The sequence below is a fragment of the Watersipora subatra genome, chromosome 10 (assembly GCF_963576615.1).
Source record: "Watersipora subatra chromosome 10, tzWatSuba1.1, whole genome shotgun sequence".
NCBI classification, from domain to species: Eukaryota; Metazoa; Bryozoa; class Gymnolaemata; order Cheilostomatida; family Watersiporidae; genus Watersipora; species Watersipora subatra.
In genome coordinates, this window is record NC_088717.1 from 56,410,515 (window position 1) to 56,424,202 (window position 13,688).

The 13,688-nt window shown below is 36.6% G+C and overlaps 1 protein-coding gene across 1 annotated transcript in view; it reads right to left on the bottom strand.

The window, feature by feature from the left end:
- Positions 1 to 13,688, bottom strand: part of LOC137407238 (TBC1 domain family member 4-like) — a 54,916-nt gene that overhangs the window by 24,809 nt on the left and 16,419 nt on the right. The window contains exons 5-6 of the mRNA XM_068093844.1: positions 7,931 to 8,032; positions 6,694 to 6,931 (exon numbers count right to left, since the gene is read on the bottom strand). Coding sequence (XP_067949945.1) covers positions 6,694 to 6,931; positions 7,931 to 8,032 — 340 coding nt within the window. The remainder of the gene's footprint in view (positions 1 to 6,693; positions 6,932 to 7,930; positions 8,033 to 13,688) is intronic.

Here is a 13,688-nt window from a genome sequence, read left to right on the forward strand (position 1 = left end):
AACACAGATTCACGTCTCAACAGCATTTTGGTTGTGCTACTCATTAACGACTATAGACCGGCCACAATACTTCATGGTTGATAATTATATTTATAACAAGTACATGAAACAAATATGTAATGTAATAAGAATTGAATGTTAGGCATGGGCATTTTGCTAAATTGTTCCAGAAACTAAACTTCTAATATTTTCAAAACAGATTATTTAGACATTTTAGTTTATTCCATTTAAAAAATTTGAAGCAATGTCCTTCTACCATCAATAGCTGATTTAATATTTCATGTAGCAAGGTAAAAAAACATCTAATTTGTGACAAAAAACAGCCAGCAAAGTTTGAAACTGCCTATGAATCAGAAGGAACTTTTTAAGAACTAAAGAAAATGGATTATCAATTAAGGTCACACTTGAGAGGAGAAACCAGTAAAGTATCCAATATTTGATTGGTTATTAGTCAATTGAACATGATGGAGGAAACAACTCCTACTATATGGGAATATAGCGGGTAAGGAAGAAATTTGTTGAGTATGCCTGAGCGTAAAAGTGTAAACCTGTGAGCTATTGTAAATGCTACATGTAAAGATGGCATTTGATCCACTTACAACATATTGTAATTCATTTGACGGGCATGGTACCAAAACCATGACCGGTATGTTCGGTATAGAAATGAATGTATATGCGCATCCTGTCAGGCTTTATACACCCAGATCTATAACAGTAGGTTTAAGAGAAAAGACTGAGAAAGGGATTGAGTATACACTATCTAGCTGCGTTATAGAGCCGATGGAAAATCCTACAGATTGGTGTTCAGGGTTACCTATTGTACCTGAGTCAGGCAGTAAGATAAAAGCGTGTGTTGATCCTATGAACTTGAATAAGGGAGAATATCTGATATGTTATGTGAATTGTCTAACGGAGTAATGCTTTGGAGGTTACAAAGGTAGATGCTAATTTTTAGTTTTGTCCAGCTAGATCCTCAGTGTAAAGAGTTGACAACTCCCACAACCCATAGAAAATGCTCTGCCTTGGTTGTTTGTTGTATGGTATTTCATTAGCTTAAGAATATTTCCAAAGAATCATGAAAAATATTTCGAAAAGCTTAAAAGGTCCCATATGTGGTCCCATTACGGTAAGAATGCTAGCAAACATTGGTTACAGCTGACAAACTATTACAGTAGAAATCTCTGGGGCGGAGGCAGTGTCAGTGAGGCTTGTGGGTTCTGATAGAAGAGTGGTTCGAATTACTTGTATCTATAGAAAGCCTTCATCGGATATGGGTATGTTCTTGGCAGACCTGGACAGGTATTTGGCAATTTGCGGTGGTCGCGGTGGCAGCGGGATTAGTCATATTATCACGGGTGACCTTAACATCGATACTCTAAAATCAAGCTCATCTGACTATTTGGATATCATACACCAATATAATTTTTCTAGCATTATCTCTATTCCTACTCGTGTTACTAATACCTCTCAAACTTGCATTGACCATATTTTGATCAACTTCTCTGCCCCCAACTTAATGTGTGGAACCATTCTTTAGGATACCTCAGATCATATGCCCATTTTTGCAGTTTTTGATAATATTTTTAGCACTAATGAAAATATGCTTTTTACTAAGCGATGTTATAGAAATTATGACAGAATGCAGCAAACTTTAGGTAATGTGGATTGGAACCTCCTTGATTAACATTGCCTAGACCCTGACACTGCTTACAATAATTTTGAAGACAAAATTTTGGAAATCTTTAATCATTTTGCTCCAGTAAAAGAATTTACCATGTCTAAAATGAAAACATTTAAAAATCTGTGGATTAACCAAGCGCTTCTAAAAGAAATACGAAAAAAATGTGCTATTTCAAAAGCATAAAAATTACCCCTTTAGCCCGTTATTAAAACCTACAGTGGTGTGCATAAACTTGGAATCACATTGTTTTGTTCACTCTATATCGAATGGATCTTCCATTTGCTTTCTATTTTCCCGCCAATTATGATGCCATGCCAGATATTATATATCAATCTGATCAGCAGAAGATGTGCTTTCAAACAATGCATTGATTGATTTAACACAATCATTTCTGAGTGATTTATCTTAATCTTATTAAACAGATTAGCAATTTTATCTGGTCTTGTACGTAATCTGGTTATAACAGGTTAGCACAAACCTTCCCAGCTGAGAAAGTTTACTGCTTGTCAAATTTCAAAGAAAGTGAAATATCCTAAATCCCATCATGATAGCATTTCAGTTATGCAATTTGCTGACTGTTGCATATTTAAAGCAGGACACTTGAAGTCTTATTCATTCTCAGTTTAACTTTGAACTCAGTTTGACTTTGAACTTTACCATGCCTAAAGTGTTATCTACAGAGAGAAGAGCCATCATTCTGCACCTTCACAAACAGCAAAAGACCCAAAGACAGATAGCTGCGAAAGTTGGTTGTTCTCAGAAGGCAGTCTACACAGCAATCAAGACTTGGACCTCCAATGGCAGTCTTAAACCCACCTACTCTGCTGGACGACCCAAGAAGACGACTATCCGTGAAGATCGGTACCTGGTACGAAGATCCCTCGCTGACAGACATCTGAACAGTACTCAACTTTGTAAGGAGATCAAGGACAACAGAGATATTGAGATTCACCCCAGTACAGTGCGAAGAAGACTGCTTGCAAATGGTTTGAAAGGCTGCAAGGCGCAAGCCCTTAGTTTCTGAGAAACAGCGAAATGCTAAACAGAAACAGAGAAAATACTAATGCTCAGCTCAAGACACCTTACCAGTCCTGAAGACCAACAATAACCCAACGGCCCTTTTCAAGGCCACCAATTTGTATAAGAGTTTGTTTGTATCCTATTTTATCAATTTTCACTAACAACATTCATAGCCTGCAATAAGTCTGCCTTTCGGTAGATCCACCCCCAGCGATAAAAATCTGAGAATATTTTCGAATATTTGGCATCATCTTGTTCTTCAGAATTTTCCCTTTCAAATGATATATATATTGATGGGGTTGAGGCACTTAACCCCAAAGAATTTCTTAGACAACAGCATATAAACATACATATTTGAAGATTTAACTGGTGATTCCAAGTTTATGCACACCACTGTAGCTATATTAAACAACGAAATAAAGTGTCTAGCTTAATAAGACAAGCTAAAACTGACTATTACACTCAATTAGTAAATGATTTGACTGGTAATCCTAGAAAGCTATGGAAAGCTATTAATGAGGCTTGTGGACGCAAAAATAGCTGTCATTCGACTATTGAAAAGCTTATAGATAATGATAAACACACCCTTTGTGAACCCTTAGATATAGCAAATTCTTTTAACACTTTCTTTACTGAAATAGGGCCAAATCTAGCTAAGAAAATTCCATCCTGTCCGAGCTATCCATACTCTGAGCAAACGCAACATAAACCATTTACTTTCCATCTAATGGATGCTGACTTGGTTGCCAAACTCTTAAAAAATTTAAATTAGCACAAAGCTGAAGGTATCGATGGAATTCCTGCGAGGTTAGTTAGGGATAGCGCGGACTTCATTGCCGCTCCTTTAGCGCACATAATAAATCAATCTATCCTGGCTAGTTCAGTGCCTTCTAAAACGAAATGTGCCAAAGTTTTACCTATATATAAAAACAAAGGTAGTAAATCCAGTCTAACTAATTATCGCCCTATTTCCATACTCCCAATTTTTTCAAAAGTGTTCGAATCAGTATTAAACACCCAGCTACAATTGCACATTCAAGAAGAAAATATAGTATCTAGCTCCCAATATGGTTTCCAATCAAACAAATGTACTCGCCATGCTTTAATAGAATTTGTGAACAATGCATTTGCAGCGCTGAACTCCAGCTTGGTGATTATTGGTATATTTATAGACTTTTCGAAGGCATTTGATACCCTTGACCATACAATCCTCTTGCATAAACTTCAAAACCTAAACTTTGAATACAACTTTATTGATCTAATAAAACACTACCTAACTAATAGAACACAATGTGTAAATGTAAACAAAGTCACATCTCAGTCTCTGAACATTACCTGTGGGGTACCCCAGGGATCTATCTTGGGTCCTACCTTATTCCTCCTCTATATCAATGACTTAGTTCAAAGCGCAAATTCTTTTGAAACAATTCTGTTTGCAGACGATACCACTTTATTTTTTGAGAGTAACAATCTAAATAGAGACATGGCTCAAATCAACCTGAACCCAGAAAAGTTAAAATTTTGGTGTTTTGCTAATAAACTGACGTTAAATGTAGATAAAACCAATTATATGATAATTAAAAATCCCCAAAACAGATTTCAATTAAACGAAGTGGCTTATTTAAATGACAGACAACTGAATTACTCAGATAATGTTAAATTTCTTGGAATTATCATTGATAGCTCACTAAGCTGGAAAGACCATATTGACAGCCTCCGTTCAAAACTTAGACAAAGCTTAGGTCTGATTTATATAGCATCAGAATTATTACCTAGAAATGTTTTGATTTTGCTTTACAACAGTCTGATCAACAGTAAAATTATCTATTGTATTGAGGCTTGGAGAAATGCACCACGGAGTCACCTAAATAAAATTTTGGTAATTCAAAATCGACTATTGAGAGTAATTTTTAATAAACCCCCCACCTATCATACTTCTGATCTTTACAAAAAAGCAAATATTCTACCTATTCATGAATTATATCTTTTACGTATTTGCACACTGGCTCAATCTGAATTTAAAAGCTATATTAAATCTAAGCCGGATCCACCTGATACTAGAAACTCTCAATTTTCTCTTCCCTTGCCACCTTCGACCTCCGTTGTTGGCCACAGGCGTTGCGCTTACCAGCTGGCGGCTGCCTGGAACGGACTGCCGGTCGGATTAAGGTGGATTGGAAATCACGCTGTTTTTCGAACTTCTCTGAAACAATGGCTCCTTGACTCTCTGACATAGCTTTTTTTGCACTAAATGAACTTTTGTTTTTGTTGACTGTCTACCCGGGCTCTGCACCTCGACTAGCTACGCTATTGTGCATGTGGGCCCTCATTAAATATAGATTGATTTTTCTATTATGTTTTTTTGATTCTTTGATGAAAATACAAACAAACGTTTGCGTAAAACATTAGAAAGAATCGAACAGTTTGGTACACTGATATATCTATCATATACCGGTATATCTTACATTGAGATATATTTGATATATTATATATGTATTACATGTATATATGTATTACATATGATATATCTTATACACACATAAATAATATATACATCATATATATGTAGATATATGACATATATATATATACAGTCAAACATGGATAACTCGAACTTCACGGGACCGAGCGAAAGTGTTCGAATTATCAGAGCGTTCAAGTTATCAGAGCACTGTCACAAGTCCATGTATTTACTTATTTATTAGTAGATACATGTACATATACAAACTATAATATAAATCAAAAGCACAAATGGCTTGTTTCAAATTAAATGCTTCTAATGTAAAGTTTAAAACGTTTTTATCAAAAAGTATAGAGATTTTTCTATCACTTGAGATTGGTTTGTTGTTTGAGGTGATGTTATTGTCAGGACGTTTTTTAGATTGACATTGGCAAAACTTGACCGTTGTTGAAATGCTCAAAAGAAAAGACATCTTTTTCTTTTGAGCGTTTTACCCACGATCAATTTTGCCGATTTTTCTTGAAGTTTATGCCAAGATTACCTCACTTTACCTTGCTTCCGAAGGGCGATCGCTAAGCGGATGTTTGGTATAAATCAAATTTCGCCAAACCTTTAGAAAAGTCGTTGACAAAAATATTTTGCCGATGGTGGTAATAACGACGCTTATGAATTACAAAAAGTTGAGGTTTACCTCTATGGCTTGGAATAAAGTGATTTTCTAAAGCGATAACAACCGTTTCGGTAGCCATTGGGAAAAAAACAGTTCGAGTTAACAGTGTTGAGTTCGAGTTATCTATAGCAATTTATCATTACGTGGGAACGGACCAAAGAAACCATTCGAATTAACCATGTGTTCGGGCTATCCGTGGGCCAGTTATCCATGTTTGACTGTATATTATATTTACATCATATATATGTACATATATGTCATATATGTATAATATATATACATCATATATATGTATGTACATGTATATGTGGGTGTGATATTTCTTACAAAAAGCCCCGAAAGTTCTATTTTGGACTCTGTTCAACAAAGTAAAAAATCAGCATGTTTGTACTTGTCAGGAATCTTACAGCGCATGGATTGTTATCATATAGAGCATACAGCAAGATATCATTATCTACTCATGTTCACTTTTAGCAGCCTGATAAAAGTGCGAATTGAAATACTGAGTAAGATGGCCTGGTATACAGTAACTTTTCCATGAACCTTGGTCTAAATTATCAAAGTATCTAGTTACATTTACATGGAATAGATAAGATTATAGAAGCCTCCTAAATGCATGCCTCCTAAATGCATACAAAACTGACATTGGCAGTCATTCTCCTCACCCTATTTGATATGCAATGTAGATGACCTCCTAGCATAACTAGAACTGGGAAAAGACACATAAAAACAAAAAAATAAACCAAAGAAATAGTGAAAGAATGAGACAGAAAATTAAAATGAGAGCTGAAAAGAGGAACAAAACACGAAAAAGTGTACCAAGAAATGCCAGAGCGAAAGTAAAAAAAGAGCCTCGCATACCGCTATCGATGGTGGTAAGATTGTCTTCACTCCTGATGCTGCTAGCAGCGGAGTGACTGCTGCCGCTGTCATGGCGATCCCTTTCATCCCCCTCACTCAGTCTCCGCCCCCTTTTCTCATCTGCTGCCTGCTGAGCTCCATCTGTAGTATCTGAAGTAACAACGCTGTCTTTCCCTCCGTCACTAGAGTGACGCAAGCGTGGGTTCTTCACTTGTAAATGGGAACCTTTCTTGAGACTCTGCAACAAGCGGGTAACATGGAAACAATTAGTAATAACTACATTTAACCAGCAGCCAATCGGATTCATGGCAGCTCATCATCTATTGGCTCAGGTGGTCAGGTCATAGAAATATTCAGACAGGATAGGTAGATATTTATAAAGATGTGTGATGTTGTCTATTTGCAATTGAATTTCCCTTCTAAAAACATCATATTAAAAACTCACATAATTCTTTGACTATTTGTCCGCAAAGTTATTCGATACAAAAAGATAACCAATTGAAACATTCTAATTAATTCGAAGTATCGAGGACATAATAATCTTTACTATAATAAGAGCTGTCTGTCTGTCCAAAGTCACGCTTAGAGGCTAGAAAAGAGATTACATTGAACGAGATTCAAACTTGCGACCTTAAGCTTGGTAGACCGACACTCCGCCACATGCAGCAATCGACAACCTTGCTGCATTACAGAATATTTGTGCAGCTGGTTATTACACCTGATGACGATTCGCACCAGACCGCCAGGGTACTAGTGTTAGCAATGATAGCTGAAAGCTACAGATGACTGATCCGCATTGCAATCATCCAAACTGTTTACAATGATGTTGTCGAAGCAAAAGGTGGGTGCTTGCGTGTCCTTTAGTGACATGAAGCCTCTTCCTTTCGTGTGCTAAATAGCGGAAAGTTGAAACCATGACAAATCGACCAATCATTATTTCTTCTACCAAACCATTCAGCAAGTCCTTTGACATGAAGAATATGTATGAATATACTGCTTGGATGACTATCTTGAAGGAACTAAGACATGCTCTACCCATATACATATGTAAGACTCTCGACCCCCTATAGTATAGGTGAAGCATGGCTTAGTTCCTTGATGATAGTAATCCAGACAGTGTATTCATACATATGTATACTAAAAATTATAAATTCATATTCCTCATATATATAGTTATGATTCTCCAGCAACACGCACCATTCAGTATCTGAATTAGATATAATAACAGCTTGATTACCTCATGACCAATGAGATGAGCGTGCCTCTTGAGTAACCATCTATCAAGGAATTCTCCAGACTTGGATTTTTCTGTCAAAGGTATATGTCCTTGGTACCTTACCTACAACAGCAGGTGATGCTAACAAGAAATTAATTAGACATCCAAATAAAAGACAAAATGTCTGCAATGGTAAGAATTTCAACCCTAATTACAAAACCTCGGCTGACTAAAACTCAAACTGGTTAAAAATAGAAAAACCAAACTAAAAAACTATGCCTAGTACATCACATGTGCACATCCTTTTGCTAATAACCACTGCCAACTCCCAAATAAGAATACATATGATTAACGCTAAGCTTGGTGCATGAAATATTCATTTCTTTCCGCTAATTGCGGCAGCCAAATGTCTGATAAGAATACAAATGGTTAACACCATGCCTAGTGATGAAATATGTACATGTATTTGTTATTGCTAATCGCATCAGCCGATTGACAAATGATAAACTTAGTACTGGGAAATGATAACATTCGAGTTAAAACATGCAAACACTACCATTATAAGTCCGTGTAATATTTTTATATCACCCGTTGAAAATACTTCGCTAACGTAATCGGTGGATGTTACAAACGAAGAAAAGAGTGGTAAATACGACTAAGTGCTGCTCAGATAAGCGCACATTCAAGAGAGTTAGAGAAAGGTGCGCGAAAAGGTTGAGCTATAGATGGCTATAGATACCAGTTTGATAATGTTTGTTAGCGGTTGTTTGGTCACTGTCAGGGAGATTATCTCCGAATGTCTACAGACCGACGATAATCTGCCTTGTTGATTGCGTAACGTCTCTACTGTGTGACTGAGAAACAACAGTTTTTTCAATGGAGAGGGGATATAGGTTAATCCGAGTACATATATTCCTGAAGGGAAGAGTTAGCAACTCCTGACAACATACTCATCTATCAAGGCACTCTAGTGTAATTCCAGCAAAATAACTCTAAATTTAAAACTCCAACATGAGAACTGATGTTTAGAAATGCTCAATTCATGATGTTACTTCTATAAACTCTTGCAAAAGTTTTGAGTGTAATAAAGGAACACGGCCGCTGGATGCGGAAAAAATTTTTTTTGAGCAGTATTAGCAAAATAGCCCTAACACAAAAGCAGAGCACGATACTATTACATGTTTGGTAGATTTGGGACCTGCGCTTGTGAATGACGAGTCAATGTTCTAGAAAGCTATTCACTGCAACTCTGTGCGAAGTCGCAGGCCATCAACAGAGCTTAATTTCATTTCTGAACATTTTCAAGCTTATTATGCCTTTAAAAGCTCTTTGAACAGTTATGTAGATAACGCTAGTCTCTGTATTATGTAAAAAAAAAACTTTAACTGAAGTCCATGAAACAAAACTAGCTAAATTATGTTACCTTCTATCAAAGAAAGCAATAGCTAAATTGATTGGTTTGACAAATAATGGCAGCCAGGCTTGCCAGTACGAGCTGCACTATGCTTTTTAACAACATCCTTGACCTTACTGAAAAACAGATTTTCGCAGAGTTTGCTAAATGAACTGGAGACAAGTGCGGGTAGTTTTAGAATTGCGCCTCACTGTTGTAAGTTAAAATTGGCTGACTAATGGTCAGCCCTTGCCAAAGTTCTACGCATCTGCAACTTTTCTAGGCCATGTCAGCTAACAGCTGATATGAAAGTGAGTTAAACATCACTGATATGGTAGCAATCGGATAACGCACAGTAGGTACAACTTGTTCATTATGTTTGTACAAACAAAGTACCTCGGAGTACACTTGGCTTATTCTGACCGATGCCGTTAGGAATAGCAACCTATAATGTGGATGCTTGGTTGAAACAGCACATTGTTTCCATGTAAATGTGGAGAGTGAAAGGGTAGATTGACGCAGGCTGATTGAGATCCTGCAAGCCAACTCATACAGATTGGCCAGTAGTTGGATTTAGAACTTCCTCTTGAGAGGTAGCGAGTTCATGCGCTTGTAAAAACAACCGTTTCAACTAAAATGTTCAGACATTGTTGCTTGCTTAAGAAAGATTACCCTAGGACACTTATGTTTCGCTAGTATTTAGTTTCGTGAGTAGCTCGCAGACTAAAATTTCGGAGCAACTTAATTTCGCAGCTCTGATGAGTGTGAAAATATAGTGATGTGAAAATAAATGCAGTGGAACAAACATAATTAGATTCCTCAGGTTCAGTTCACCGATAAAAAAAAATTTCAATTTGCGACTAGGTTGTAATTGTGAACCGCAGGTAGAATGGTGTGGGCAAGGTCGATAATGCAATTTGATCGCTTGCTGCCATTTGTTTCTCGGACTATCAACAGGCCCGTTTTCACTGGGGCAGCTAGCTGGCCGGCTGAGCCGCCCCAACTTTTTGGGAATTTTTTACGGTAAGTGCAGTCCAACTCGGATAACTCGCCCTTGGATAAAATGTAACATTTCATCTCAAACACAAGGTCAACTCAAACGGATTTGTTTGGTCAATTCCAACGCAATGATAAATTCCTTCAGATAACTCGACCTCAACATCATTTATTCGAAAAGTTATTTGCCCAACGGCCATGGACACTGTATTTATCGCTGTGGAATATCACTTCATTCCAGGCCATAGAGACAAACCTCAACTTCTAGTAGTTCTTAGGCATCATTATTATCATCATCAGAGGCAAAATATTTTTGTTAATGACTTTTATAAAGGTTTGCAGAAGATTAAGTTTCATCAAACACCCGCTTGGCCATGTCCCATCGAAAATGTAAAAGCCTCCGAATGAACTTAAAATAAAATCCGCAAAATTGATCTTTGTTAAAACGCTCAAAAGAAAAAGATGTCTTTTTCTGAGCATTTTAACTGCGGTCATGTTTTGCCTATTTTAATTTAAAAACGTCTCGTCAGTCACATCACTTAAAACAAAACAAATCTCAAAAAATTACAAGTTATTGAAGAGGTGTCAGTGGTGAATCCAAACCTTTCCAGAGCCATGCTGCTTGTGTAGTACTGCGAGTGTCAGTGCATGTGTCTTATTTTCTTTCAACACACGGTGCTCACTGCATTGATTGATGTCCCCAGCAAACGATAATCTACTAATTCGTGTGCATTGACATCAAATTCCTATCGTTATAAATCATTCTTAATGGGAAAATAATCATAATTAATTGCAAAATAATAACGTAATAAATTTTGATAGTCAAATTATTTTGTTGGTTTATATTTTAACGATGCTATAGTGGTCGTTAGAAACGTTAAAATAAATGTCGTTATAAAATTCCATTCTACAGTATCAATGAACAAAGCTATTTAGTTTCGCTTTTTCGCTCGTTTGTTATGATAGTTTAGTTTCGCACATGAAACTTTCGCGAAAGGATGACACCGCGAAAACGCGAAAGTTAGATGACGCGAATACATAAGTGTCCTAGGGTATTGCGTTTAATGAAAACGAGCAAACCAAATCACGATAGCATACGATTGCAACTTTGAGGGTTGCTTCTCATGAGACAAAGGAATTATTAAAGACCTTAGAAGAACTAAGCTGGAAGCTTAAAAGGAGGATACAACGAACAAGGCTAACCAAGGATTAGAGAGGTACATTTATGTACCATTTGATGAAATATTCTATTGCGGTATTTAAACTAGCCCAGTTTCCTTAAACGTAAAAGAATAGATTGTATGGGCGCTTGACACTCTCCCATCGAAGTGAGAACAGCATTAGCCAATACTCAGCTAAACAAAACTGTTGAATGACAAGAATGCAACTTATTTATTAATGTCTAAAATGACAAAAAGGGGTACGAAAAAAGTACGGATTTACCAAACAGAAATTTGCAAACCAGCAATGGAAATTAGGTGATGGACGGGAGAAGGAAGACCAGGATTTAGCGATAAAAAACCGACTGACGAGAGATAGAAGAGAGAAGACAAACCTCATATGTAGACATATTATTGTTGTTACTGCTGCAGCTCAGACTCCTGCTGTTATGAGTTGAATAGCCGTCGAAAGATCCCTGGTGTAACATATCTCTAATTTACTCGATATATTGCGTGAAAAAGGTGACAATACCACAATTTCTGTGAAGTCTCGAGAAGAGGAAAGCGAGTTCGTGTGAGCTGTAAGCTCAGAAGGAAACTTATCGGAACATGTGCTCGTTTACAAGATGAGATAATCTCTGCCTCTTCGAGTCAGAGATTACCAAATGTCCCACTAGAAGAAAATATCAGCTGCCGCGTGTTGAATAATCAAATGAAATTTATTGTTATGCCAATTAGAAATCTGGTTGTATCTAGCGGATCAACTTTTCATGCATTTAAAACTCGGAAAGCATTTCCAATAAGATAATGAACGACTATTCAGAGTTTCTTTAGAGTCGGCCTATTTCTACAGTCTCAGCCAGATTGCGCTAGGTTTAAATTGTTTGACTTATTATTTGAGTTTTGAACAACTTGAAAAATCTTAGAGAAAATCTAATGCGCTGTCCCAGCAAAGACGAAAAGTAAAACCTGGTATGCTACAGTAAAGTATTTCTAAATTTAAAACTTTATACATGTATAGCAACTATAATTCAGTGGTTTTTTAATTAAATAAATCATTGTTAAAAATATACTACAGCCTGCATAAGCCAAATAAAAACTTGCAATTAATTTAATTAATACTGCCACTTAAAAACCATTCCATCAATTTTCTTAAAGCTATTATCCAAAACGTTATCTCCCAGTGACTTTACCACATTTTCTTTTGTAGGAGATTATGTTGTGTAATACAGAGTACATAACGGAGACAAGCTATAGCGTAGCACAGCAAATATTTCGGTCAGTGTCATTGTAAAGCCCTCTAGAACTGATGTTGCCGCTCTAGAGCCAACGGAAGCATAATTTATATCATTAGCCAGTAGGACTGTAAGTCACGAGTGAGGCAGAGAATAGAAAGACTTATTTACTGCCAAAAAGAACAAAAAAGGAACAATAATAGTTTTTTAAAATTGACACTGACTTCAATTTATTAAAAAGTTGAATGAATATTAGCTTGCTGCTAATCACGACTCTTTTCTTCACACAAGCAACTGCACTGGACTGCCAGACAGTTGACTGGGTTGTGCCAGCAGACTGGCAAGCAGAAACAGGAAAAAGTCAAGCAATCGCGAGGTGAGTGTAATTATCAGAGTCTAGTTTAATATTTTAGAGAAATAATTTAATGTAAACAGTTTTACATGATAAAAGGCAGTCAGTATCTAGCAGAATTATATGGCCCCATCACCCGACACCCAATTGTTCAATCAACGCTGACAGAATTCAAACCAACTGGCATTTACACAAACGCTCAGCCTATCTGAACAACGGCACCGAGGGCAACAACAACTGTGACACAAACAGCTCATTACCTCTGTTCTGATTGGACATTGGTCCAGCAGACATCTTTGCTAGCCTTTAAATCCCGAACTTACAAGACTAGTGACATAAACATATATAATCAGCCTTCTATATATTGCCTCAAGTATGCAAATCAGCCTCACGCAAAGACCATTACATATCATCTACATGTGATTTTGTAATCAGAAAACACGGAGAGATGACAGCTCCGAATGGAAAAATAGACCAACTTTATTCTCACCGATATGCATAGCAAGACTTTTTGAAATTTTATGGTATACTTTGCTTTAATTTTTTAGGGTAGAGTTGAAAAATAAAATCCTGAATTTTTTGTTATTCACTTTTGCAAGAATTCATTTGTGAACAAAAAAAGAAAGAAAATAAAATAAGGCTA